This window comes from Acanthochromis polyacanthus, chromosome 15 (genome assembly GCF_021347895.1).
Source record: "Acanthochromis polyacanthus isolate Apoly-LR-REF ecotype Palm Island chromosome 15, KAUST_Apoly_ChrSc, whole genome shotgun sequence".
Taxonomy (NCBI): domain Eukaryota; kingdom Metazoa; phylum Chordata; class Actinopteri; family Pomacentridae; genus Acanthochromis; species Acanthochromis polyacanthus.
In genome coordinates, this window is record NC_067127.1 from 6546342 (window position 1) to 6573401 (window position 27060).

The 27060-nt window shown below is 40.5% G+C and overlaps 2 protein-coding genes across 2 annotated transcripts in view; one reads left to right on the forward strand and one right to left on the reverse strand.

Annotated features, from left to right (window-relative positions):
• Positions 1-2982, forward strand: part of LOC110954072 (phytanoyl-CoA hydroxylase-interacting protein-like) — a 28983-nt gene extending 26001 nt beyond the window's left edge. The window contains exon 5 of the mRNA XM_051959738.1: positions 119-2982. Within this exon, the coding sequence (XP_051815698.1) occupies positions 119-662 (544 nt within the window). The 3' untranslated portion in view covers positions 663-2982. The remainder of the gene's footprint in view (positions 1-118) is intronic.
• LOC110968822 (protein FAM13A-like) lies at positions 1609-25557 on the reverse strand. The gene is given in 22 exon segments (XM_051959735.1): positions 1609-2569; positions 3019-3120; positions 3272-3486; positions 3926-4027; positions 4854-4937; positions 5110-5321; positions 6591-6672; positions 7040-7172; positions 7281-7524; positions 8434-8635; positions 9957-10037; positions 10818-10881; positions 11704-11801; positions 12817-12919; positions 13133-13354; positions 19393-19514; positions 20439-20613; positions 22381-22561; positions 24191-24223; positions 24226-24399; positions 24569-24770; positions 25288-25557. Coding segments are annotated over 22 exon segments (2985 nt in total). The 5' UTR covers positions 25318-25557; the 3' UTR covers positions 1609-2445.
• Between the last annotated feature and the right edge of the window lie 1503 nt (positions 25558-27060).

A 27060-nucleotide genomic window follows, 5' to 3' on the forward strand; every position in this document is an offset into this window, starting at 1 on the left:
AAATTATTATTTTTTAACTTTTAATAAAAATGTATGCAAGACATATGCCATGGACTTCAAAAGTCCCTTAGTTATATGTATTGACCCATCTACTTTCTTGCTCTTTGTTTACCTCCAGGGAGGAGCAGGAAAACCGGATGCTGCCGTCAGTGAAAGACAACAGCGGCAGCCATGGATCACCCATCAGTGGCAAGCTGGAGGGAATTTTCTTCAGCTGCAACACAGAGTTCAACACAGGCAAGCCTCCACAAGACTCCCCGTACGGTCGCCATCGCTTCGAGGTCCGCGCCGACACGCTCTTCAACCCTGACACCAACCTGTACTTTGGAGACTTCTACTGCATGTACACGGCCTACCACTACGTCATTCTGGTCCTGGCACCCAAGGGCTCCAGCGGCGATGACTTCTGTAAGCAGAGGCTGCCTGCACTCGACATCACCAACAACCGTTTCCTCACCTGCAAACAGGACGAAGAAGGGGAAGGCAGTCTGGTGTTTCACCACGCCCAGGACGTCATCCTGGAGGTGATCTACACAGAGCCTGTAGACCTGGCGTTGGGCACGGTGGCGGAGATCAGCGGGCACCAACTGATGAGTCTGTCCACGGTAAACGCCAAGAAGGACCCCAGCTGCAAGACCTGCAACATCAGTGTGGGACGCTAAAGAGACGGCAGGATGCAAGCGAGGGAGAGAAGGACTGGAGGTGACTGACCTCTGCACACACAAAGGAAGTCCACATGTACTGATGAAGCAGACCAACACATGCATGAAGCAGCAGATTTAGTAGGCTCCCAGACATGCACACCGACATATCTCTGACACTGCTCTGTACTCTCAAGAGACCATCATTCCCAAAGAAGAGTGGAGGGAAAAAAAAGAGGGAGGTACACACTGACACCTGCACCATCGTCTCCTCATCTGAAAAAGGTTCCCCTACTGTTGAAAACATACCTAAAGATATCCCACTGAAGGGGCCAAGAACTGAGAAATGTAAACCTGGGACACCACCACATCCATCCGGCAAGTCACACTGGCAAACTGACCAAACCCTTTAACTGTACTAATGAACACGGGCTGCTTCAACTTCCTGTTTATTTTAATCAGTTGTCCCATAATTTATTAATGACCTTTGCCTTGTTATTATTGATATGCTGTTAACTAAGCGTCCACTACCTGGTGGACGAGAATTTTGTTGTTCCCTATTACATTGACGATTTGTCTTTTTAGAAATGTTTTCTCATTCCACAGTTGACAAATTCAGACTTCTTTTTACCTCCTACTAGTGGCATGGACTGGTACTACAATTTTCTAGGGCTGCAGCATCGATAGTCATCTTTGTTTATACCAAAGTTATTAAAAAGCAGACATTAAACCGCTGTGGGATCCTAACAGTTACTAATGCAACAGCCTCTAAAATGTCTTTGATGACCAAGTGTGAACTACTTGTTAACTTGTCGTTCTTTTTAAAAAAAAAAAAAAAGAAGCATGATGCAGTTCTGTGCAGCATGATTATGAAAGCTGTCAGTACCTCTACCATAGCAACTTTTTCTGCAGCAGTCACTCTCATTTTACTGTCGTCAGTGGAAAGAAAGAAAGTAGAACCATAAACTGTGTTTAGCAGAATAAATGTGAAAAAATATTTATTTTTATTGATACATTCATATATATATAGATATATATAGATAGAAAACTATATAAACCAGAAGTGCACAATGTCAAAAGCTCTGATCATTGTCAACAACGGCATTTAGGGGGGATTAACTTCATACAGGCAAAAAGGGGGAATAACACGAATTTAACAGCAGATATAATTTGCACTACGATGCCTACGTTCACCAACATCCACATATTTCCGAGGTGAACACGTTGACAGTCACAATTTAGATCACCTATGAAATTCTTAATGCATATCATAGCACAATGTAGGACAAAAAAAACTGACATGCACAAACACTGCAGGATTGTCTCACTGATTGCATTTAAGCTTACACATTTTTTGCCAAGATAGTACTTTGCAAAATGCAGTTTCCACATTAACTATGGACAAAGTTGTCCAAAAACAGTATTCTGGCAAGGAAAAACTGAGTAACAAAGTGCCATAAAATACATGAAGTAATCTTAAAATGACTCAGATGTAACTAACATCATGTTGTTACAGCGCTTCATCTTTGACATAGATTTGTACTACATAATGTACACTTGCTACATCAGGTTTATAAAAACGTGTCATGAATGATAAAGGAAGTGTTGTTGGGACTAAAAAAAAAAAACCTTACCCAGCATTTCATTCAGATTGTCACCGATTTCCACCAGTTTTCTTCATGTAAAGTGCATCTACATAATGAGCATGGCATGAAACAAGTCCAGACCCTCCAGCGCCACGACTTAATTCTTCAAAAAATGATCGATTCCTGTTAAGTTAAATAAAAGTCCCACTGTGAGCAACTCAGCTTGTCTTGGTTGAGTCCTGTTTACTGAGCAGGGCCTCCAGTAGACGGAGCTTCGCTTTGAGGTTCTTGTACTGGCAGTACTCCTCTGCCATTGGTCCACGGTCCTCTTTCTGACAAGCCCTGTTAATGTACGGAGGAGAGTAGATGCAAACAAAAGGCAAAACTTTTATTTTGTAGTTACCAAACAACCTGCAGCAGCTTCCATAACTGGTTGATAGTCCCTATGTTGCCTTACTCAGATAGCTTTGTACAGTGTGTATTGTAATCAAAAACTTACTGTATCTACTTTGGAGGACTAACATGTACAGTGCAAAGGATGTGTACAGTTCAGAGCAAACGTCTATCTCTTCGTCTCTTTCCTGAGCTCTCTGTGCTGGATTAACGTTACATGAGTGTGCATTACACTGTCGTACCATTACGATGGAATTTCTTTTGTGGATGTTTTTTTCTTTGTTTTTCACAAGGCATTGTTGAAAACCAAATGTTCCAAGTTTATTAAAAGACAAAATAAAATGCAAAAGCGAAGTACTTTGGATGGGCCGTGTGTGTGGTCTGTGTGTGATTGTTACCTGCCAGTCTGTGTGTAGAAATGGTCCTCAAACTCTCGGAGCGCTCGGTGAAGCCTTCGCTTCTCCGATCGAACCATCCTGAGATGATCCAGTAACTCTGCTCTGCATGATGAAGGAATCGATCAGTTTGTTAGATCTTTTACGCTGTGTGCAATTACATTAATCGACAAATAAAATTTAAGCACAATAATTGTCAACTTCCAGCTTTCATTCAGGTTCTTAGTTTAACAAAAAAATTACACACAAACTGTACCTTGAAGCTTCATGCAGTGTTGCCATGGTGATGATCTGAGACTGGAGACCCTTCACCTCTTCGAGCGGAGACACCAGAGGCGTTTCAGACGTTTCTAGAGAAGGCAGATACTGCGATTCATCTGGAGACATACACCTGGGAGAGTTTAACCAAAGTGGCTGCTGCCTGGGGCTTCGCTGTTTGGGGCGCTCTTCATCAGAGCCCTCCTCTTCCTCCTGTGTAGACAGACAGACACACACAGAGGGATAAATAATCTGTCATAGCAAACTAAAATGATGAAGCAAACCATACAAAAGCAGAAGCTGTGTGTGTTCATTGAAGTGAACACACCACTTCTGTTCAGTCAGTCAGCCATGGTATGATTTATACTTCAATTGATCAGCTCCTAATTTCAGTTTTAGCAGTGTCTAATTACCCATCTATTCTTTTGCTGAATGAACTGATACATTTCACAACAGTTTGACTTTACATTCAGCCACTAGAGGGCAGAGTGACACTTTGGCCTCAGAGGATGTGGGCAGTTTTGTGAGTGTAAATGAGTGACATACACCGAGTTGCAGCAGTTCTCGAGAATTTCCTCTAAAAGACTACCCACTCCTCTTGACATTTAGACTCTAGGACCTGCTGCTCTTCACGACTTGAATGTTGACTCACAATGGTTGTAATGACTGCTGTGGCTGCAGAGGAAAGCAGCTGCTTGAGGAGACGGTACTGATCATAGAAAGGTTTCATCAGGGTTCGCTCCTGCCTCGTACTCTGAAGACACAAAGATACAAAGACAGAGACTGACCGGTTATTTACAAGAACAAAAAAAAACATACATATCTAGCAGACTAGACATGAATGTTGTAAGGAGAGGAGAAAAAAATATTATGAGGGTCAATATATAATTGTGGGACTTTTTGTAACATAGCTGAGAGGTATCATAGTTGATATTTTTGCTGTTTTCAGGCCTAAAATCAACATGGCCGCCTATAACCAAACACCACATGGCATTTTTACACAAAGATTCCTCTAAAATATATGCACACAATTGAGTAAAATTGAAAGTTATTTATAAAGATATAGTAGTAAACCTGTCGACATGCCATAAATCCACATTTGACTCACACGCTACTTTATATTAAATAACTGAGAAAGCCTTGGAGTCTTCCAGTCTTTTCTTCAGGAGGAAATGACATCATGTGGAGCAGGTCATGTGACACTTCCTTGAGAGGTGTTTTTGTAATGGGGAACTTAGTTGAAAGTGATTTCTCAGACACAGATGCAATTAGTTATTTTTCTCATAAAATTTGACATATCGCCAAAAATGAAACATCTATCATGATTATCTCAACCTAATAAAAAGAACACAATCAAAACTATTTTTGAAAAAACTCATTTTATTATTGTTTAGCTAATTAGAAGGTGGTTGTTATTAAATTTGGACAGTTATTTAGTTGACATTTTAGTGATATTCAATCATTTTTTATTAAGTGATTGTTTCTATAATACGTGTGGAAGATACATCCCACGAACTTCAAAGTCCCTCAGTTATATATTGACCCACTACATAAAGAGTGAGCATCCAAGTTTAGCTTACTGGTCGTCCGTGGAGACTCTCAAAGTACAGCAGACACTTCTGCATGATGGTTTTCTCCATGCTCATCTGGAAATGGGACATCTCCTGTACATACAGGTGCAGTGAAGAATAATAACAGGTAAGTTCATAACTGACTGCAACATTAAATTAACATTACATGCAATTTTCCACTACTTTTCACTACACAGATTTTTAGAACCAAGAATGTGACCTGCAAACTCATTTGAATGTTTGTGTGAGTGTTAAAGGCGCCCACCTTAATGCTGTCAGGCAGGCCCAGCTCTCGCCGTCTTTCCTTCAGCCTGTTGGCTATGATGTTGACTGTTTCCTCTACATTGGGTTTGGTGTTGGTGTTGTTGTTAAGCTGCTGCAGCTCAGTCCCTGTCGCCTCCCTCTGGTCTACATTGGTCCTGCATGTTTCAGCATGAACTCTCAGTCCTGATTCTTCTGACTGTCGCAGCTTCATCTCTACGTTAAGGAGGACAGCATATCAGAAAAATAAGGTGACAGAAACAGAAACTACATAAATATGAAACACTGACTTTGATTTAGTTTAAATCATGTCTAACAAATTATTTACATTCTTGATATTGTAATCATACGGTGATTGAAAGTAGTGAAGTATATTTACCTGCGCACGTGTACTTCTATTTTACTTGAGACGTTCTATTTCACGCTATATAATACATCATTATATTTATTTGTATAGCAGATATTTATTTTCTTCTTTTCTACTCCAGTAATCATCTTGCACCATGTCGGACATCGACAGGTACAAAACTATGTGCATAAGAAGCACTTCAACTAGCTGGTCTATAACCATCTACTGTTCAACAGTAAAGTGCATCAGTAAAGGGAATTTTAGCGTTTAACTGCATTTTAAATACATTGCTGATATTATTTCTCTGCTATTAATTATGCCAATTTTTTTTTACTTGTAACAGACAGACAGACAGACATACATACATACATACATACATACATATATATACATATGGCAGTTTTTCTTTCAGATCTTCTCTATGTATGTTAAACAAAGAATACAAATTTTTTTAAAATAACACTCCATGTTTGATATGGTTTCTTCATTGGTAAGTTTTATTAACACTGAAAAATGACATCTATTCTACCTCCATAATTAAAAATCCAATATTTCTAAATATGGAAACACTTTTTGATTTCAACAGCTTAACCATCAGATACAATATGCCTCCCACATCACCATCACTTAAAGTTCAAACTGTATTTGTATAGGTAATGCATAATTCAAGTCCTTACATCACACGTGTAAATTCTTAAGTAAAACTATTGAAAATTGCCATTTATCCCAGAACCTTTTGGCCATTTGTCCCAAACATACATAACGTTCATAAATAAGAAACCAAACTGGTAACAGGAGAACAACACATCTGAGATTCAATCAAATGTAGGCTTTTACTCAAGAGTGCCTGTCTCATTTCCAGAGTGAAAATAACTGTCAAACTATTGGTGATATTACAAACTCTGCTTGCAGGTACACAACTTCACAGAAGATTTGAGTTGAGCTCACATAAACTTTTCACTGTCAGCAGATGAATTTGGTGTCAAATTGAACATGCATCTTTCAGCACAGTAAAGCCAAAAGTAGAGAAGCGAGGTTGACTGATTTAGTGGAACTTTAAGCAAAGATCTTGATACTTTTTTCACTGTTGCAATCAACAATTCATGTGTGGGTGTGACTGTCGTTGTATAACTGACCTTTCAGCTGCTTGCGACTCTTGATGAGCTCCTTCATCAGTCTGGCCACTTCTGGATGTGAAGTCTTGTCATTGTGGGCTGGCTGAAAAAACAAAAACACTTATCACCAAGTGAACAGGGCCTCTCTCATGAATCCAGTGCCTGGAATGAGTCAGTTAATTTTGTCTTTTCTTCAAGGTGTGTGTGGGTTACCGGTATGTTTTTGTGCGGCAGCCCTGTCAACCAATTGACTGAAGAGCCATTGTGTAACAAACTGTAATTTTCCCAATGTACCAGTAGAGGGAGTAAGTCACCCTGGTCAGATGTTTTTAGTTCAGATCAGCAGCATTAGTTAACAACTTAACACTAACACATCCACTCAGACACGTACTCACACATACAAAGGTACTGGCTATGAAACGTTTGTAACTTTAAATGTGTTAGTGACTCAGGCAAATTTCTTCACTCACCTTATAGTGTTTCTCTTGTTCAAAACACTCCTCAAACCGCCTGATCTTCTTCCTCAGCGTGTGGATGTGTCTGTTGAGCATTGAGATGGACATAGAGCCCTCGTCTAGCTCTGTATGGACACTGCAGCGAGCCCTGAAATCAGAAAGTGCACATATACATGCATGACCTCTTGAGAAGCTGTGTATTATATTTGTGAGCCTCAGTCCCTAAATAAAGTTGGTGCCAAAACAATAGTCTTACATGCGTATGTGTTGTGAGCACGGTGGGGACGGAGCTGTATCGGGGTCGAGGTTGTAGCGCAGGCTGTGGCTGAAGTTGGGGCATCGTGGTGAGGGAACGGGGCAGTCGTTGGTCATAAAACGTGAGAGGAGCGGGCTGGAAATAGAGCCTGGTGGGCTCGGCAGGGTATTCTCTCCTGAAAGACCCTCAGAACAAGTGGCAGTAGAGAGGACAGGACTGGGCAAATGTGGGGATGGGATGTGCGCTGGAAGAGAGACAACAGAGACTAGATAGTAACTGAAATCTATCATAGTTACGACTGTATTTCACTTTAACATTAGATTAAATGTTTTTTTTAGATTTTTAAGGCAGATAGATAGGAGAAAATGAGGGATGAGAAAGAGGGTTTTGGTAGGAAGAGAAAGACATAAGCTAAGGAAGAGAGACATAAAAAGAGAAACAAAAGAAAGACAAACTGCTCTTTTCAATTAAAGCTACTAACAATAATTTTCTAACTGGTTTCTATTTGAGTAGTTATGCCAATAGTTCAAAAATCACTGGTTTCTTGCAACATTTAGCCAGAGCAAAGACATGAAAATAAAGGACAGAAAGAGTCTTTATCAATTAAAAAAAACTACATTAGTGTCTAGAGATTAAAATAAAACATGTATTACTTAATATATGTGCCAATACCAACATCAGTGACTCTGAAGTGATGCAACACCAGCTGCGTTTTCCCATGGTACGATGGTACTCAACTTATCTAGAAAAGACGCACCCATCCCTGGGAATTGACGAAGCTAACTCATTTTCAAGATTCACTGACCGTAACATGCACAAAAGGCATGACAGAAATGAAGAAGATGCTCTGAAAACAGATAGTATATCAGATGCCACAGAAAAAGCCACTGATATAGTGCAATTTATATGAATTGTGCCTTTGTGCACTCCCTTAGGATAAACATACTGTGAGCTGCTAATGAATAACACCTCCTACATATAAATAATGTTCCAAATAATATAAATAAGGTAAAAACCAATCATTGTCTGTATGAATTGCCACCTCCACATTGTTTCCCTCTTTTCCCTACAGGTTAAGTGGAAAATGTTTAATGCTAGAACCTAATTATTACTATTTTATTGTTTCAGCATCACTTCATTGCTGTTGTCTTACCAGGCTGCGATGAGTTTACTGTATCCTGAGCAGGTGGTGACGATGGCGAGTAAGGTATCTGTTTTTGGGTCAAATAAAGGTTCTCGGCTTCAGTAGAAAAAGGCTGTTGCAGAGCAGGTAGGTTATCCTGAGCTTGGGGGTCTCCTGGTGCTGGCGAGGGTCCCATGTCAGTCTCCAGGGCTTGTAGCTTGAGGGAGGGGCTCTGGAAACAGAAGCAGAACATGGCTTCAGGGACACAGATGGAAAGGAGAAGAGAAACCAGAAAGAAGCGCTGTAGCTTGGCCGAAGGGAGTCTTTAGCGTTTCACATGCTGCACGCAAATCTTCAGAAGTCCTGTAAAATCATTTCACTCTCTTCTTGTCCGGAGAGGGGCGGATAAGAACTGAGTGGTTGCCTTTTCTTCCAGAGAAACGTATGAGCCAAAAGGCAGAATATAGCTCAACACTGGCTGAAGTAAAAGAAAAACTAATCTCAGAAATCATGAACAAATCTGTGATCTGGCAAAGTTCCTTGTCACTTCCAAAAAGAGATGCAAGAGACAATTCTGAGCAGCACATGTGAGGCGGCGTGCATTTTCAGAAAGGCAAAAACGTAGCTCCTTTCAGGTCTCTGTGCAACAGAAGCTGGTCAGTCGGTCAAGCACTCAGCCAGCTGGAAATGAATCCTGCTTTCAGTCATTAAGTCGGATTCATAAAATGCACCAGCATCCAGCGTGGTATCCCTGTAATTCCAACAGCTGTGTCCCTGTGATTCCTAGATGACTTGATCTGCGTGTGAGTGTGTGAGAATACAGCGAGCTCTCGAAAAGAATCCCTATATCCACATGGTTTTCCTTCTGGCCGGCATTCCCGACACTTGTACTGCCGTAGCGCTTCCACATGCATTATTCATCCTGCACGGAAGCAGGGGGGCGGCGGGAATACCGTTCATGTCTTTGCGTGCAGTGTGGGTGTGTGTGCAAGGGAGGACTGAGGTACTGTATATGACGAGGCGTTTCCACAGCAACGTTGTCAGGCCAAGGCAAGGAGTCTATCTGATGGAGCTGCGGGGAGTCACGTAGCCGTTTGCCGTCGTGAGTGTGCCTCTGTGCAAGTGGGTGTACATGCAGTAAATTCACATGCTGATAGGCAGAGTGAGGAGGCTGAAATATAAAGTGGATTGGTTTAATTTAGGTGATATGACATCATTCTCACCATCATCAACATCAGCTGCCTTGGATTCAGGCTTCATTGATTCTTTCTCGCCCTTCTCGGCTGTTCATTCATAAAAATAAAAATAAAAAAACACAGCCTTGTGCGTCACACAGAGGAGGTGGAAGGATGTAAGGGGGGGGGGAGAAGTGAGGCTATTATTACTGAAGCAAAACACCCACAGGCAAGCAAGTTAACACCTAGAAATGCACATGCTTGACAGGTGCACACAAACACACACACACACCTCACTGGAGGTATCAGCTTGCCTCGGTGTCATGGATACCCTGTTTTAATTTGCGTGTTTACAGGCTGTGAGGAGGGAGAACTTACGTCAGAGCAGTTGTTCCTGCCTCTGCAATCACAATGTCTGTCAGGAGAACCACCACATCCTCCTCCTGCTCCTTTTCTTCCCTGGAGGAACAGAAATAATCACTGACGAAGTCTCAGAGCCCACGAACTGACACACACCGATGTGGAAACACGCACCTATGCACGTGTCAATCCACCATGCGTTACAATGACACACACAATGTGGGAATACACAACCCCATGCACATGTATCAGTGTACTGTAGGTTACAATGTTACATACAGATAGATAATGAGATAATTTCCCTCCTTTTTGGCAGACAGATCAGTCCATGAGACCAGAATATATATCAAAAAAGAATTAAGGTATTGCCTCACACTGGATAGAAATTTCCATCATGGTTACCGTCATCATCCGGCTGCGTGACCCTGAACACTGCGTTTAACTACAGCTAAACAAAATCTTTACTTCACTGTCTGCTAACCCCTTTAAATGCCAGCGCTGATGAATATCTGTTTAGCAACACCTTCCCTATTTTGCATCATTTTTCAGAAATTAACTAAGGATTAAAATCACTTTGATCAAAAATCTTAGATAACCTCTATGACTTTAAGGCTCTCTCTCTCAGTGGTGGATTTTTAGGTGAATTAGTGCGATACATTTTGCCAGCCTGCGGCTTTCTTTTTTCTTCTATCTCTGTAAAGCACTCTGGTCAGCATTTGTTGTTCTTAAATGTGCTCTATAAATAAACTCACCTGACACAGATTCACAGACCTGGCTATAACTGAATTTTTGTATGGTTGTATAAGGACAGAACTTAAACAAAAGGCTGTGAAAATTATTAGGAGAGGGCAGCTATATTGTTCAGAAAGGTCTGTTTACCTTCCACTCGGATGACATGGATTTGTCCTCTGTCTCGTTTTTCTGCGTTGCACAGCACAGTCGGCTGAAAAACAAAATTCTGTCAACAAGCCAATACAATGAAATTGCATTAAAATAAATAAATCTAACATAAAGTATATGTTTCTATAGTCCCTCTAGCAGCTGGGTCTGTGTGACTTTAATAAAGTACACATCATGCATTTTCTGTATCAGTTCACAGTCAGGACTCTCCACTGCTCTGTGTAGCTTGGTGGCCAGGGGTCATCTGGCACTGCCATTAAGGTTATGGCTTAGTCATGTGTGACTTTAATGAGGCATAACTGAGATGGCCTGTCCTCTGGCTCTGTGGAAACAGCACAAACAGAAAGTCACCATGTCGACATGCGAGGTTGATCTAATCTAGCTGGTCGCTCCGCGCCACGTGAGCCCCCATGGCAAGTCAGTGCTAGTTGGACTGGAATCATATCAAAACCATGACTGCGAGCAGCACACTGCTCCCATAACCTACTTCTCTATTGACTGTGGGGCTGAGAGATGCACTAAACTGAGCTGAAGCAGAGGGACACAAAAACAACTGTAGCATTCAAAGGAATCCGATGAAATTAAATCTGATACACTTTAACTGCTGCAGACGTACTCCTCTGACCCCTTTCACAACAATGCTTCTCTTTGATTGTTTGATGTGTTTGAAAATTTAAATTCTAAATAGTTAATACAGAGTAGACTGAAATTAAACATTTCTTTATCACTTGGATGTGTTGATTTTGAAATGTTATCTGACAAGCCTTCTGAGCAAATAGTTACAAAGGAGAACAAAGCAGAAACAAAAGAGGGGAAAAAAAGCTCTGACAAAATGTCATCTTCTATGACAAAGCTTTCCTCTCACCTCTCTGTGTGCTGACTGCATGTTTGGGTTCTGCACTGTGACTCATTCGCTACGCAGCAGTCTGAAACAGACGAATTCTGCGCTGCATCTGTAGAAGCCTGAAAAACAGTTCAGTCATGTCAGACAACCTTCTAAACAACTAATAAGCTGAATGCACATATACTTTATTACTTCATTTACGGGTATAGAAGTATACTACGAAGCAAGATCAATTGGTTAGTAAGGTATGATGATTCCAAAGCAAGTTTTCAATGTCCCAAAGGTGGCTCTCTTTTAACCTGCTAGATCACAATGGCAGTCCATTTTAGCCCACTGATACTGCAGAAAACAGAACACAAATTACAAAACTGTTTACTCTATTTGTACTTATCACAGAAAATGTTCAGCCAATAAGATTGATTGATTTTAATATGGCAGCAAACTTACACGTATCCCTCATTTGTGGACAGTGTTGGACCTAAATGCACTTCTTGATTGTCATGTTTGCCAGTATGAAGATTATATTTCAGGAGCTCTAATGGTCAGCTGTCATGCCAGAAAAAAGCAGCAGCACTGATAGTGCACTGAGTGATAAAATAAATATATTGGCTTACACTTTTAAACAGTTCCTCTCACATATTCTGCAGTAACACCATGTAGCACAATAAATATTCACATTCTTAACTGCTCCCCATTACAACAACCTGTTCCACTTAGCTGAAGTAGGCAACATGCAATCAGTCCATTTAGTGTGGAGGAGAGGTTAAATGATGCATCAAACGCCCCCTTTTATCTGTGTGGACAGAGCCTGCTGAACAAAACCTGTTAACAAAGACCATTAACCACCGCTGTGACAGCCACTACCTCTGTTTGGGATTTTAGTTTTGTCAAGGCAGCTAACACAAAGAAAGTTTGGCTATGCTGAACTTGCTTCATAGTACACCCCTCAGCTGTCTGTGCATAATTAGAATAAACATAAAGCACTGCATAAACAGTTGTTGCTGAATGAATGTTTTACAGCTAATACAGAAGCATATTGTTTGCAAGAAAAAGAAACACAAGGGTAAGAGAGAAAGAAATGTGAAAAACAAAGAAAGTACGGAATATGAGAGCTAAAACATCAGTGATGCACACCGTAGAGCAGCTGTCTTTGATGAAAGTGTACGCTGTCTGTCTTACTTCTTCCTCCTCTTTCTCCTTTGACAAGGAGGTGACCTGTGGCATCTGTGAAAAGGTCCTGCTGACAAAAAGAAAAATACATAAACTGTGTACGATTTAAAATTGTATTAATGAAAATTGATTGTACATACAAGAAATGCAAGTGCTAAATCGGAAAATCCTTCTTATATTCTCAAAATCAGGTGATCAGATGCGACAGTGTTGTAAAGTGGTTTAAAAATATCATCTGTGTGTGGGTAAAAAATGGAGGGCAAACGGGAAAGATACTCACCCTTCTGTGGTACACTCCACAGCTGGTGTCTCCCCCTGAATGCTTTGAAATGAGCTGCTCTGTGGATCTTGGTCTGTTCCTGGGTCAGTGGGGCAGGAAAGCACATCTCCTGCCTCCACACTTTCACTGCCCTCCTCCAGAGCCTCCTGGTCTGCAATCAGCTTCTGAATGTCAGTGCTGACGTCAGAGCTGGTTTCACCACCCTGCACCAGTGTGTCAGGTCTGCTCAGAGACACAAAGACAGAGAATGAAATAGACTGGGAAGTGCACCAACAGGAGGAGGTGAGGAGAAAAGAAAGCTGCTTTAGAATGAGGCATCCTTTATAAGATCACAGGAAGGCACGAATCAGAACTGCTATTTTGCAGCTACAAATGTCATTGCTATCATTACTAGTTTTTATAATAATTTATCAAAGAGAACAGACTATTTTTAAATAAATTAATTATTGTTTCAAAGCTCAGTTGGAATTTTATACAGAAAGGCGATCATTGAACCAGCCACTGTAGAAGAACAAAAATGTAGCTAAATACACAATGTCAAGGTCACCTTCCTGGGGAGAAATACTGTGAATTTTGACAAAATAGCTGGGGCTCCAGACTGCGACCAAAATGGACGCATTTGCAACCTGTTTTTGAGAGTGTGCGAGTTAAAATTTCAAGTGGTGCGAGGGCGTGATGATCATTAAGCTGTATTGGTGTCGCTCTAACCGGCACAGACAGCTATTGCATTAACCGCAGTGGTGGAAAGTAGTACTTTTATAACTTTGGAGTACTGTGGCATTTAGGCTTAAAAAAGTGGTCTTCTGGTGAAATGTGGAGCACGCCTACATGCTCATAGAATAGACCGCATGTAGAAACAAGAATCACTCGTTTTCATCTGGGATAAACATGACATTGCAATGCCCTAGTTTAACTCTTTTCAAAAATAATTTTTGGTCCATCTAGCAGCAGCTACCACAGCCTACAATGTGGGGCATTAAGGGAACGTCGATAAATTGCAGTGTCTCTCGATAAAAGATGTTCAGCAATTGATGCATTTTGTCTGTGACTGTGCTACCAGCAAAAAAGTTCATCTGGAGCCCTGCAAATGGAAATACAAAGCTATCTATTCATGGTTTATTTCTTTCCTCAAAAGCATTAGTCAAAGATTTATTAACCACTAAGAGAATTTTCAGTTCAACGCATCACAATCTACTGTTTTATAAAGAAGGTCTTATGATAGCAGGCAAAAACAAAAACAAAAGTGAAGACCGCAACAGCAATATAAAGAAAAATAGAGAGAAAAAGAAAAATAGAGAAAGAGAATATAGGATATTACAGACAAAAGGGAACCTTTTATGACAGAAAAGTGCTGAATTGTAGATTTGAAGATGGTAAAAAAAATGTTTACAAAAATCTAACCAAATCAGTAGCGTATTAAAGAAATATTCTGAAAGCAGCACTATATAAACACTGATAGATTCACGTTATGTTAGCAGGAGTCCAACAGATGGAAAATCTACAGGTGCATTATTCTCAGTATCACAAGGAAAATATGAACCGAGTCTGATATTGTCCGACAATAACAAAACAAACACGCAGGTAAATGAATCACCAGATGTTTGATCTAAAGCTACACTAGGACACGTCTCATGAAACTATAATGAGCCACTGAGAGGAAAAACAAGCATAACTGATTTGTCAAATGAGTTATGCCTCAGCTTCAATTTTCCCTTCTTTGACATTTGTCTTCTTAATTGAGGCTATTCAAAAGTGACAAGAACATACTCAGAATGAACAAATGGGCAAAACTGTAATTGTTGTTCATCAAACCATTAAATTTAATCAGTGCTTCTCACACTACAGATTTAATAATTGGGAGATACTAGCATGCTATTAACAGCTCTATGTTTTTGACCCCTGCAGCAAAGAACATACATCTCTCCTAGTATGAGACTAACTTGCATTAGTTCACTCACATGTGGAGCACTGCAGATCCATGATTGTTGTCAATGATGTTGACACAGACGAGACACGAAAACATCCTTTGTCAAATTTCCTAAACTTATAGCGCTCTCGTGTACAGATTAAAAGTGACAGTGATCAGCTTGTTGCTTTGAAGGGACAGAGAAAGCCAAAGAAGAAAGAGAGCATAGCTGATTAGTACTTAATGGTCAGGAGTGACAGCCGCAGGCAGAGAACTGACCCACCCACTTCAATTACCCGTGCCCACACACACGTCTGCACAAGCGCACAGACAGACTGACACAAATATGAAATCACAGTCAGAGGCACGTAGTCATTTCTAAGGTCAACAGTGGCAGTTAGAGCACTGCAATAAAGACAGAAGTAGGCCAGAGAGACCAAGACAAGAAAGCACACACACATATAATCACACTTAAACACTTTTAGTTTAAGTCCTGACTGATATGCGTAATCAGAACGACAACTGAGAGTACAAAACTGGAAGAGTGACCTAAAAGAGAACTTTTTTTTTTTGTACTGGATAATAAACCGCATTACAGAACATGTTTCTGGACCTACATATCAAGACTTGACCTAGAAACAGATAATTTTATGAATACATGAACTGACTGACATGAAAGGGTCATCTATTAAAAAATATTATTGAAGCAAAGCAGCTGACTGAATGCACGCCATCTTTTTTTCCTAGAAATATTATTTCAAGTAAACAGTAAGAGACAGAAAACAAATCAAATCAAACTTTATTTATAAAGCACTTTTCATACAAAAAAGCAGCGCAAAGTGCTGTACAACATTTAAAAACATAAAAAATAAGAATACCCATCCTGCCCTCCCTCCATATAGGCACACAACTGCGCACACGCACACTCTCACCAATGGCTGGAGGAAGACATGGCGTGGCACCGACGATTGTGGAAAACGCCTCCATTGGGGCCGTCCACACTGGGAGGAGCTCCAGGCCATGCCCGCCGGAGGCGCCGACACCCAGACTCCCCGACCACGACAGACACCCCACACCGAGGTAGGGAGCCCCCCCAACTAGCCAAGCCGAGGAGACCCGAGGACAACACCCCCAGCAGCAGACCAGACACAGCCCCCAGTGTGGAGGACCCCCCTGAGGAAACACTGGAGTTGAAAGAAATAAAATAAACAAATAAATAAATGTGGTAATAACTAAATAATGGGAAGTAAAAAAACGTAAAATACATAAGATGATAAATAAGGAATGATAAGAACATCAGAATATAAGAAGGCTTAAAAGATCAGTTAAAAGCCTGATTAAAAAGGTAAGTCTTTAACCTTCCTTTAAAACACCGACAGTCTCTGCAGTCCTGAGGTTCTCCGGCAGGCTATTCCAGAGGCGGGGGCCATAAGTCAAGAACAAAGACTTGTTTAGAAATTATTCCCCTTGTAGGAATAATTAGATTACAATCAATATAGACCATGACATCAGTGGCAGGCATAGAGGTCGACACATGGCCAGACAGAACAGAATTCAAATGCCAGACATGTAAACTAAACGCACAACAGCCCAGTGGCAGATCCCAGGATGACGTGCAAACACACGACCAAAAACTTCCCTTTCCTATTTGTTTGTGTCAAACAAACCTAAGGCACAGGTTTTTATTAAAGAAATCTCAAGAAATGTTGGTACTTGGAAATGTTTTTTCTGGGTTCTGTGCTGTTGCTCCAAACAGGAAGGTCACAAATAAATAGACAAACAAATCACATTCTAACTCCCTAACATATACTGCAGTTGTTTAATCTGGACCCCTTCATGCAGTTGAGGAAATAGGACTAGTAAAGAAATAGAAAAATCTATGTACTTTTGATTCCCTACAATTTTTATTGGAACGAGAAAGACAGGCAGTTGGAATGATGCAGCATTTTATGCTTACAGCACAGATGAGAGTGGGAAGCTGTTGATGAAAAATTATTGATATTTGTTTGCTTGGTGAGGACTAAAAAAACAAACAGAAGCACTGAGAACACATAAAACCTTCTTGGTATAGCTTCCACTTGAAGCTTGTTACGCTTCCTCAGCAGGCGTGACAGATTTTACAGCTTAGAATCAGATATATGGACGTGGACTGTCCCCATGTGTCCCTGTTGTATGAAATGAGCATGAGATGATGCATCTGCAGAGTTTGCCAAATCCCTAGATATGAAGTCCACATTCTAAACAGGTTTTAGTCAAGGCTAAATGAAGATTTTGCTTTGCTGCTTGGTGTTATCAAGCAGGCTGAGGATAAACTGACAAACAAAAATAGTCATTTGGAAGGTAGGCAGCTAGATTGACTTGTGTACATTGACATCAGCTGTGAAAAGAAACAGATGACTGAGTCCACTAGTTTGCTGCTTTTCAATATCTGGACCACCATCTGCCGGTTTCTGTGTCAGCTAGGCAACGCACAAAAAGCACATTTCATGCCACCTATTCCTTTTCAGCTACATCCACTGATGACTCCTTTATAAGTGACACAAGTGGGTCATTTAACTACAGTCTGGCCAGCCAAGCTGCTGCCTTTGAATATTTCTGTGACTTTAATCTCATTTTGGCTTCAGTCCACAAGGATTCTATTAGCAGTCCCTCAAACTTGTTTTCAAATATCCTCCTTTTAACCCTGACTGAGGACACCCTTTCATCATCACAAAGTAAACAAAACTACAACCACAAATGGCTAAAAAATAACAACAAGAATAATTAATAGGCAAATAGTTTTTTCTCTATTAGCTCAACACACAAACAAAAGCAAACTGTAATCATACATAAACAAGTCACAACATTCATTAGCAAATACATGTGAATGCCATGCTGCTTGCTGAATATAGATGAACAAATACAAAAAATGGATAAATGTATTTTTTCTTTTGTACTGCCACCTAAAAGCAACCCACATTCACAACATAAAAATAGAAAACAATAGAGTCGCCTGCAAGTTCTGAGGTGGTAAAGTTACCCGCAAGCAGACAACTGTCAGCACACACAGATACTGTCTGGAAGACTGCTTTGCCATGATTCCACTTCTCTGCTGCTTCTAGCAACTATTTTTACTGGCCATTAGACTGAAAGGCCACTTGGCTGTACAAGCAACAGCTGGTTTTCTGGTTGACTACAGAAAGTGGGTGACAGAGTTTCAGTACCGAGGTGTTGCAGTTTACACAACAGTGTGTTGCTACTTGCTTTTAAAGTAACTAAATGGAATTACTCTTTTTCAGCAAATGTCTTAAACTGCCCCTTCTGACCACAATAACATCAGTAAAGAGAAGCTATTAAATTATAGACCAACGAAATATTGTATTATTATGAGATTTTATCATTTCTACCATCCCATTAAGTCTGTCTGGATATTTAATTATTAACTAAAGTTTGTTGAGGGACCAGCACTATCATACATACATTTGTCTGATTCGGATGAAGAAGAGCAGCAGCGTCATTTCATTCAATTTTACAACTAAATGTGAGCCACTAATGAAAAGCTCTAGTTTCCAGAAAAGAAGAAGGACTGACTGGCATTGATAAAACTAAGCGACACAGGTTGACCCCTTTGTAACTTCCCTGAAACACTGTGAAAAAGACCCCCAGAGATTGACCTTAATTCCCCGTGAAACACATCTCCGCCATCACTTCATCAACGATACAACCATCAACCAGACAAATGGCTAAACGATGCTGCATATAGAGCGAAATGCCACAGGCCAAAAGGTCAGGTTATAATTATTCCCTCAGGGACAAGATATCTGAAGTGAGGATTAGTGACAGTTTCAATGTGGTTAAGGCAGAAAAAGGCATGTTTAAACATCTGCAGGACACAATTATAATTAATAACGGATCTTTGCGGCAGTTCAGTCAGGGACAGAGTCAGTTATAGTCACAAGTACCTATGAGTCTAACTGTTTACGACTTAACTTTGTCCAACCCAATTACTGCACCTGAGGCGGTGTTCACTTGTTCTGCTTCTCTGTGCTCATCACATTGCTCCCAGGTTGACCTACTGTAGATCTGCATCTCATCTCCCCCCATCTCCTCAGCCTCCTCCTGCATTAGCAAAACATAGCTTTCTTTGCTCATAATGTGTTCACTCAAACATCGCTAATGTCAGGCTATGCCGGGGGGTTGTGATCTCAGAGGTTCTCTGTGTCATGCTTGCTCAGATTGTTCAACAGAAACTACTTGAGCAGAGCCAAACACAAATGTGCATAAATCCGAAATAAATGGTTAAATCTGACGCGTCCTATCTAGTTATCTTTTTTGTGTTGTTACAAACGTATTAATGCTAAGGTGACGACGGTACCTGTTGAGATTAGACTGCATCCAGATGGTTTTGTTAAAAGCTCTGGTCGTTGAGAATGAGACAGTCTCCCCTTCCAACTTCCCCACACAGCTCAGCTCTGAGTGACAGCTGCTGGGTCGGACCTGCCAAATACAAAAAAGTGAACACACACTACTAGAGGGAAATGTAAAAAAAATGCAACATCTAAATTCACTAAGTGTTTACTAACTGCTTTTCAACCTGCATTAAACGCAAAAATATAGGATTTAAAAGCCTCCTGCAACAATCCTTCCTTTAGTTTAAATGCATACAGAATAATAGACGACCAGGGTCATCTTGGTATATCTCTACATCTGGATGACTCAGTCCCTTCCATGTAATGTTCTTATACTCTAAAACTTGCTGTAACTACGCCTAAAAGTTGTAACTAACACACAGAAAGATTTTTTTTTTTTTTACAAGTTTCCATTATGCAAATCAATCTCCAGAACAAAAGTGTCAGTGGCTGAGTCACTGAGATCATGGACGGCACTCACTGGGGCCCAGGGAAACACCTAGTGTTGTCCAGGAAGCATTTTGTGAGGTGCAGTTTTCAAATCAGGCCTAGAACTAGGCAGTCTATAGACCTAACTTCATTTTACCTATATATGCATATAATGATTTAATATGACTTCAGTGTCACCAGTTACTGTTCCACATTTGATCATAAGCTAAGCAGGTATTCTGAGCCCTGTTTGCAATAGACTTTAGACTTAATAGCGTGTTATCTGTAACCTTTTAACCAACCATTTTTCGCTTTTGGACTTGATAAATGGCAAATATGAGAAAACATTGTATACGCACCTGCAAGGAAACTGAATTTGACAGATGAACAGAGGACAATTTTACATCCTGTACATTTTGTTTTGTTTTTACCAAGATGGCATTATTGACCAGACCCTAATGTATGACAAACATTTGTTAAAAAAAAAAAGTGACTGTCTATGTATTGTGACTACATCATTTATTGCAAAATTAATATAACAAAATTACTTGTGACTGCAACTATTTCGATTACAGGGATTCACCTCAAAGTGTGAAAGAACAGAGAGGGTAGGAGGAGGTGGTGAGCTGGAGGCAATCGAGGAAACCACTGAGTCTTCGGCTGGTACTTGAAAGAGAGCCTTGTGATGTCTGAGAAGTTGTAGCAACAGGGCGTTACACACACTCTGCTCCTCCAGCATCCTGGGTCCTGCTGGAACACTGCATGATGAAAGGAGAAGGAAACAACAACACAACGTCATACATATGATGTACTGTGGCCTCAAAATGGTCCCTTTGAAAGAGTTTTTGGAAACATAAGAGAAAAGGTTGCCATCTAGTGGAAGGAGACATATACAGCAGTAAACTGAAATGAACACCTAGGAAAATAAAATTCCCTGACAAAAATAAATAAACCATGTAGTAAAAAGGGCTTCTGTATGGCTTCTATAAGGCTTCACTCTGGCATTAGCACTCCACTATAAGTTTCAGACATACATAGGGAGGTAATCATCACCTCAGACCAAAATAGAAGGCCTTCACGTGTTCACGTGGAAGCTCTGATTTGTTTTCAATATGCCGTGCTGTGGTTGGTATCATCCATTCTGTCTCTTTTTAGGTCTCATCCAGTCTATACACGGAAAGCAAAGGTTAACATACTGTTAAACAGCAAAGGGAATGAGAAAAACTTGAGAATTAATAGATTTGTGTTTGTGTATATGACAGACAGGTCAGTTGGAATGACAGGACAGAAGTAGTCTGTCACATGGATTACATAACAGACACATATGAGGGGAACAGGCTGTTTATAAAGAGGCTTGGGTGACAAATATGGATGAGTTATGGGGAGCAGATGCTAGCAAAGAAGGTGTCACACTTGCTGCATGGCAAGAACATGTGTTACAATGTCTGTTATACCAAGTTTTTTAACCTATAAATGACAGTAATATTATTGAAATCCTGGAGCAAGCAAGTCTAAATATATATTTATGCTTGAATGTAGCTTAAAAGCCATTATTTTGAGCTGATTTTTGGGGGGTTTGCACTATGTACCTCTCTGCCATTCTAAAAGTCTTTCATTTAAAACCCTTACACCATTCCTAAAATCCCCTGTTGCTGTTCTAATTCCTGTGGCACAACAGGCAAAAAGCACATGATATTTTCCAGCTCTGAAGCTACCACAACTAAAACCCACCCTCACTTTTTTCCAAACTTGTGTTACCACACCCCCTCAACCAGCTCCTAATTCTCTGACTATAATGATCTGACATTTTCCCCTCAAATACATGATTTTATGCCATGACTAACACCACATTCCACTGAGATGCCGTTAACTTTCAGAGAAAACAGGGGTGACATAGGCGAGACTGGGAGATCAAGGGCTGGTGGAGCGGTTTAAAGGGTGTTGACTGCATATAATAATTCCTTCCTACAGTGACAGAAACTCAAAGTTGAACTCCACGCGTGCCTCCCCAGAGAATGTGTTTGTTTATAGTGATGGCTGAGTTCTGTAAACAGGAAGGGAGAAGCAACCAGCAAAATCCTGATGACCTCTGTTATAGCTGTCTGCCTTTTTGTGTGCCATGCTTTGCATTATTAGCCACAATCCACACCCATTTCCTGGAAGGGGCTAACCCGACTCCACACAACAGACACACACTGAGGACTATGATCTAGACCAGACACTTAGTGGGTTAACATCCTCACAAACAATGTGTTTTTTGTTCTACATCTGGATCTGACAAATAAAGATTCCAGACAAACCAAAACCACTTCTACTCTTAGGAACTAAGTGTGAAACCAGAATTTTAAAATGCATATGCAGAAGAACAATCTGTCTTCAGGTTATATCGAGACAAATCACTTGATCAACTGTCTGCTCAAGGTTCACTTGAGGATACATGACTGTGCTGATTTAAACTGAGGAGGCTTGTGTCTCATTACAGCTCTGGATAGGGTTTGAATGTGGAATTAACAACAGCAACTTACTGGAATATACAAGGTCCAAAGATGGTTGCCAGATTTTCCAGGGGCATGTGGTTGGATTGGCTGTGAGCAGCCACTCTGGACAGAAAGTGGATGAGGTAAGACAAAATAATGAGGTTGCCATCTGGGAGGCAGCAAAGGTTTTCTCTCAGACTCTGGTTCACCCCTGTCTCATCTGCAGATCCTAAAATAAGGAAACACAAAAACAGAATTCATTAACATTCTCCTCAATCACTAGTCTGTGATATCAATGGGTATACAATATTTGGTTTTATATTATTGCAGTTTATACACAAACAAAATTTTCTAATATGAGCCATCCAATAAAAAATTACTACCCTACCATTAAACTATATATAATTATTATGCACATATAAAGTAAAATTGTGAAGGATGTCAGTCTGAATAATGTATTTTCACTGTAGACACCTGTACTATGAGATGGACATTGGCTGTAGCTCTTGTATGTTACGGAGTAAATATTTAATTTCTCAGAGCATAATCATCAGATTAAGGTACACCTGAAAAAGCTGTTTCTATTTTTAATGTAGAGAACACTTTGCGTGCAGCAACCAACAGACATTAATCTATATCTATGTTTAAGCCACTGTACACTCAGCTTTGTTTCCACTTCTGCTTCCTTGTTGTCTAAGCACAGACTTGTTCCCCTTTGAGGCAGACATGATGAAGAAATGGAAACATGTAAAAAAAAAAAAAATCAGAGGGACAGCCAATACAATTCTAAACAACTGGGCAAGCTCCCATATTAGCCTCATTGACTTGGAACATAATCCATAGCTTACTTTAAGGCGTTAATCGCCCAAGTCTATAAGACCTTGGTACACAAAGTGGATGACAATATGGCATGTTTTGTTTTGGGTTTTTGTGGCTGCAAATCCTACTCATCATGAAGAGCAGTGCAAGAATCATCTAGCATTACAAATAAATATACAGGTCTGTTTGAAGGGCATTTTTAGCAGTTAACACAGTAAAGTAAAAAAAAAAAAAAAAACAAATAAAAAATTAATTAAATCAATGTGACCAGGCATTGCCATTCAGCCAGCACAAATTATCCTATGTCCACCTGCACAGTTTTTAATGGTATTTAGGTTATTTCAAGCATATTGGAAAACTTGTCACATTTCTTCTTTGGATTTAGAGCTGCCTCAGCTGCTTCGTGTCTTTATGTAATCCCAGTGTGACTGGGGGGGGGGGGGGGGGGGGGGGGGGGGGGGGTCATACCATCTGGTGCAGGACTTCTTGTTCTTCGTCTGGTAACTGATAAGGATTCTTTACGACTCTGGCTGTATGTTCGCAGTTGTTGTCATGATGGGCAACTGGCTGAGATCAGTCAGATGCCTGTCTGATGGTGCTATGTAATTGGTAAGAATCTCAACTTTTAACATTTGCATAGTATGGTATGTGTTTGACATCACAATGATCACCCTTACGGAGTGTGTAGGCTGTTTAGCCACACAGGCAAAAACTGTCCAAAAGAATCTGCAGTTTTAACAATAAAAACTACCTCATGACTCACTTTTAGCTTGTAAGACATTCTCACTTCCCTCAACTGTCTCACACACATGGAGGAATGCGAGACTTGCAAAAAATTATCCATGAGGCTTTTGTAGCTAATGAGGTCATTTATTACTGAATACTTCAGTCAGACAACAGGCCTTGACTCACAGTGCTTTGGCGCTATCCCTCGCCTGCCTCTGGGGTTTAACACTTATACAGCAGCTCTCATAAGGGACCAGTGGTACAGTGACACAGAAAAAGTAAAGAAAATTTTATCCCAAAAATGCCAGACTACCTGTTAGGCTCTGAACCAGCTGTTTGCGCTGAGATTCGGAACTATGGGAACGGGCAGCTCCCGGAAGAAGAGTTTGAGGAGCGAAGCCACAGTGGGGACATCTCCATCATGCTCCAGGTCCACCCTCTCTCCACTGTCCCAGCGCTGCCTCAGCTGCCTGGTCCGAACCACTGACCCACATAGACGAAACAGACCTCTATGATGCATTCCTGTGACAAAGAAACAGATTCAATCAGTACACGTGTGGGGGATGCTAAAGTATTCTGTTGCATTGAAAGAACAGCAGGAAGAAAGAGGAAAATAAGGAAGATAGATTCGTCGAATGGAATTTTTTATTTTTTTTAAATGGCAGAGGAGTGAGAAAACAACAACAAATACCATTCTTATTCAGGAACTCCACCATGTTTCTCAACACGAGGGGTATCCCACAGACCATCTGTCCATCCTCTCTTAGTGTTTCCAAGGCAACACCAAACACACATCTGGGTGTCAGTTCAGGTTCTGAATCCAGGGTGGGAGTGATGGGCTCTGGGCTGACCTTAGTGATGGGCCTCAGGATCCTCACTGAAGATGGGTCGCTCTGCATGGAAACAGCATGAAGAAGCTGATTTGGAAATACAACTAGTCTACAGTCGTATTCATAAATGACAGCAGGTGGTTTGGAAAAGAAGTTAAGTCATCTTGAATGCTCCTCAATTTTAAAATTCATTGTATGTGCTGTGGACACAGCTAAAAAAAAATGTGCACTTCAATACTTGAGGATTTTTCACTTTCACTGGCTCTGTTATCATGTGAAAACGCTTGCAGCTGCAATAAAATCACATATTCAGGATAAAATGGCATATTCTCTGGGGTATCTGTACACATTTGACAACCTAAGCTCAAACAGCTAATGTTAACTAAGCTATGCACCCCATAAACTGCATATTTCCATGTTTTTAACAACAGTAACCTGTCATTTTTGAGTGTAGTCTCTTGAAAATAAAACCGAGAGAGGTTTTCTTATCCTCACGCCTAATATTAGCGGGTAAAAGTGCTTTCCACAAAGTGCAGTCAGCAGGAGTAAGATGCTAATTGCTATCAACTGCTAAACTTACACAGAGCGACACTGACGCGCTTGCTCCCATTTTTCAGCTCAGCGGACTGGGACAGCTTTCCGTTTTTGAACTGTAGACGGATTTTCCCCTCCTCGACATGATGCTTCACTCTCTGAAACTACCGGAAAGTCCGACGCACGACGAACAATTACTGCCATCGCTCCCACATCCCAGCCACAGGCTAAAACAAGTGGAGAAAAGTCGCTGTAAAAAATGGAGCAGTTAGCTTACTTCTCGGCGCAACATTAGCTCCCCGGAAAATTGTTTATGTTGCTAGTCACGTGACACGAGGGTAGCCATGGCGACCTGTGGCTGGTTGCCAGGAGAAGGAGAAGCAGAGCAGCTCAGGATGCTAAAGAAGCTGAGGTTAGTAAATGTAGGCAGAAAGTGTTTGTCTACAATTTTTTTTCTGCTTGAACAACTTGGACTTCTTTTTTTAAAAAATAAATATGAAACATATATATTTTTTTTATTGGAGCTTTACCAATACTTTGCCTGGCTGTTGTTGACAAATCCAGTGGTGCAAGAAGTTTTTGGACCCAGGCCCGAGTTGGCTAATCGGAAGGACAGGTGTCGTGCCAAAGTAGTTACCCCCGATAGAAAGTGTATCCCTTGCCGCGGGAACGCGCATGCATTCGGAAGGGTGGAGTTATAATCCTGTGTTTAGATATCAGCGTAGTTTATTAATAAAACAAAACGTGGATTGTTACGATCATGCTTTGATTGTCAAACATGTTTGGTAATGTAGCACGTGACATTTCTGTCTAAATAAATGCTTTTGCTATACATGGCGTGTTGCCCAGTTAATAGTATTCATCGCGCTGCCTGACAATGTCTTTTCCTTCTCCTTTTTGTAATAAAGTATAATGTTGCAATCTTTAGAGCAATCTGTCCAATTTCTGATGCAGTAAAATCAACACCACTGTGAGCATTTTATCACACTGCCAGACTCAATTCCATCAGGGTATCTTATCTTCAGATACTGGCGTTTTTGTTTTGTTTTGTTTGTTTTTGTTAAATTCCCCCTCTGTTGATCATCAGAACGTGACAGCATTTATTCAGAAATTCTCAACACAGACAAATGACGATACAGGAGGATCTACCAGAACATGTTATGAGAGGGATACACATTATTTCAGGCTAATTGTCTGCACCTGCCAGAAAATGTATCCTCCTCTAAAATTACTCAGGTGATTTCCTAACATCACATGGTTTATTCTGCAGACATTTGTGATCATGCTCAGCAAAACTTGTCAATTAGGACTAGTTTCATTAATCACAGCTGAAGTTATAGGGGGATACGGATTATATCAGCCTCATTGTCCGCACCTGCTAGAAAATGTATCTCCCCTCTATATTACTCAGGTGATGTCCTAACATCATGTGGTGTATTCTGCAGACATTTCTCATCATGCACAACCACACTTGTGAATTACAACTAGTTTCATTTATAACAGCTAAAGTTATTGGGGGATACACATTATTTCAGGCTGATTGTCTGCCTTTATGAGGATTAGATATCTGTGAACACTAATTTGCTTGATATTTGATATTGCAAAAAAGGACATTGTGATGTTGTAAAGTATAGTGCTGGAGATTAGCCCTTTAACTGATGTTCTCATATTTGTGAAATTTAAATTGTAATGGAACTGTTTCCTAGCAGAGGAAAAAGAGATGATAGTGTTATTAGAAAGTATTTTTTTATTTTTTAAATTTAATATTTTTATTTCTTATTTTATTTCATTTTTAAGGTTTGGATATTCTTGAACAGTT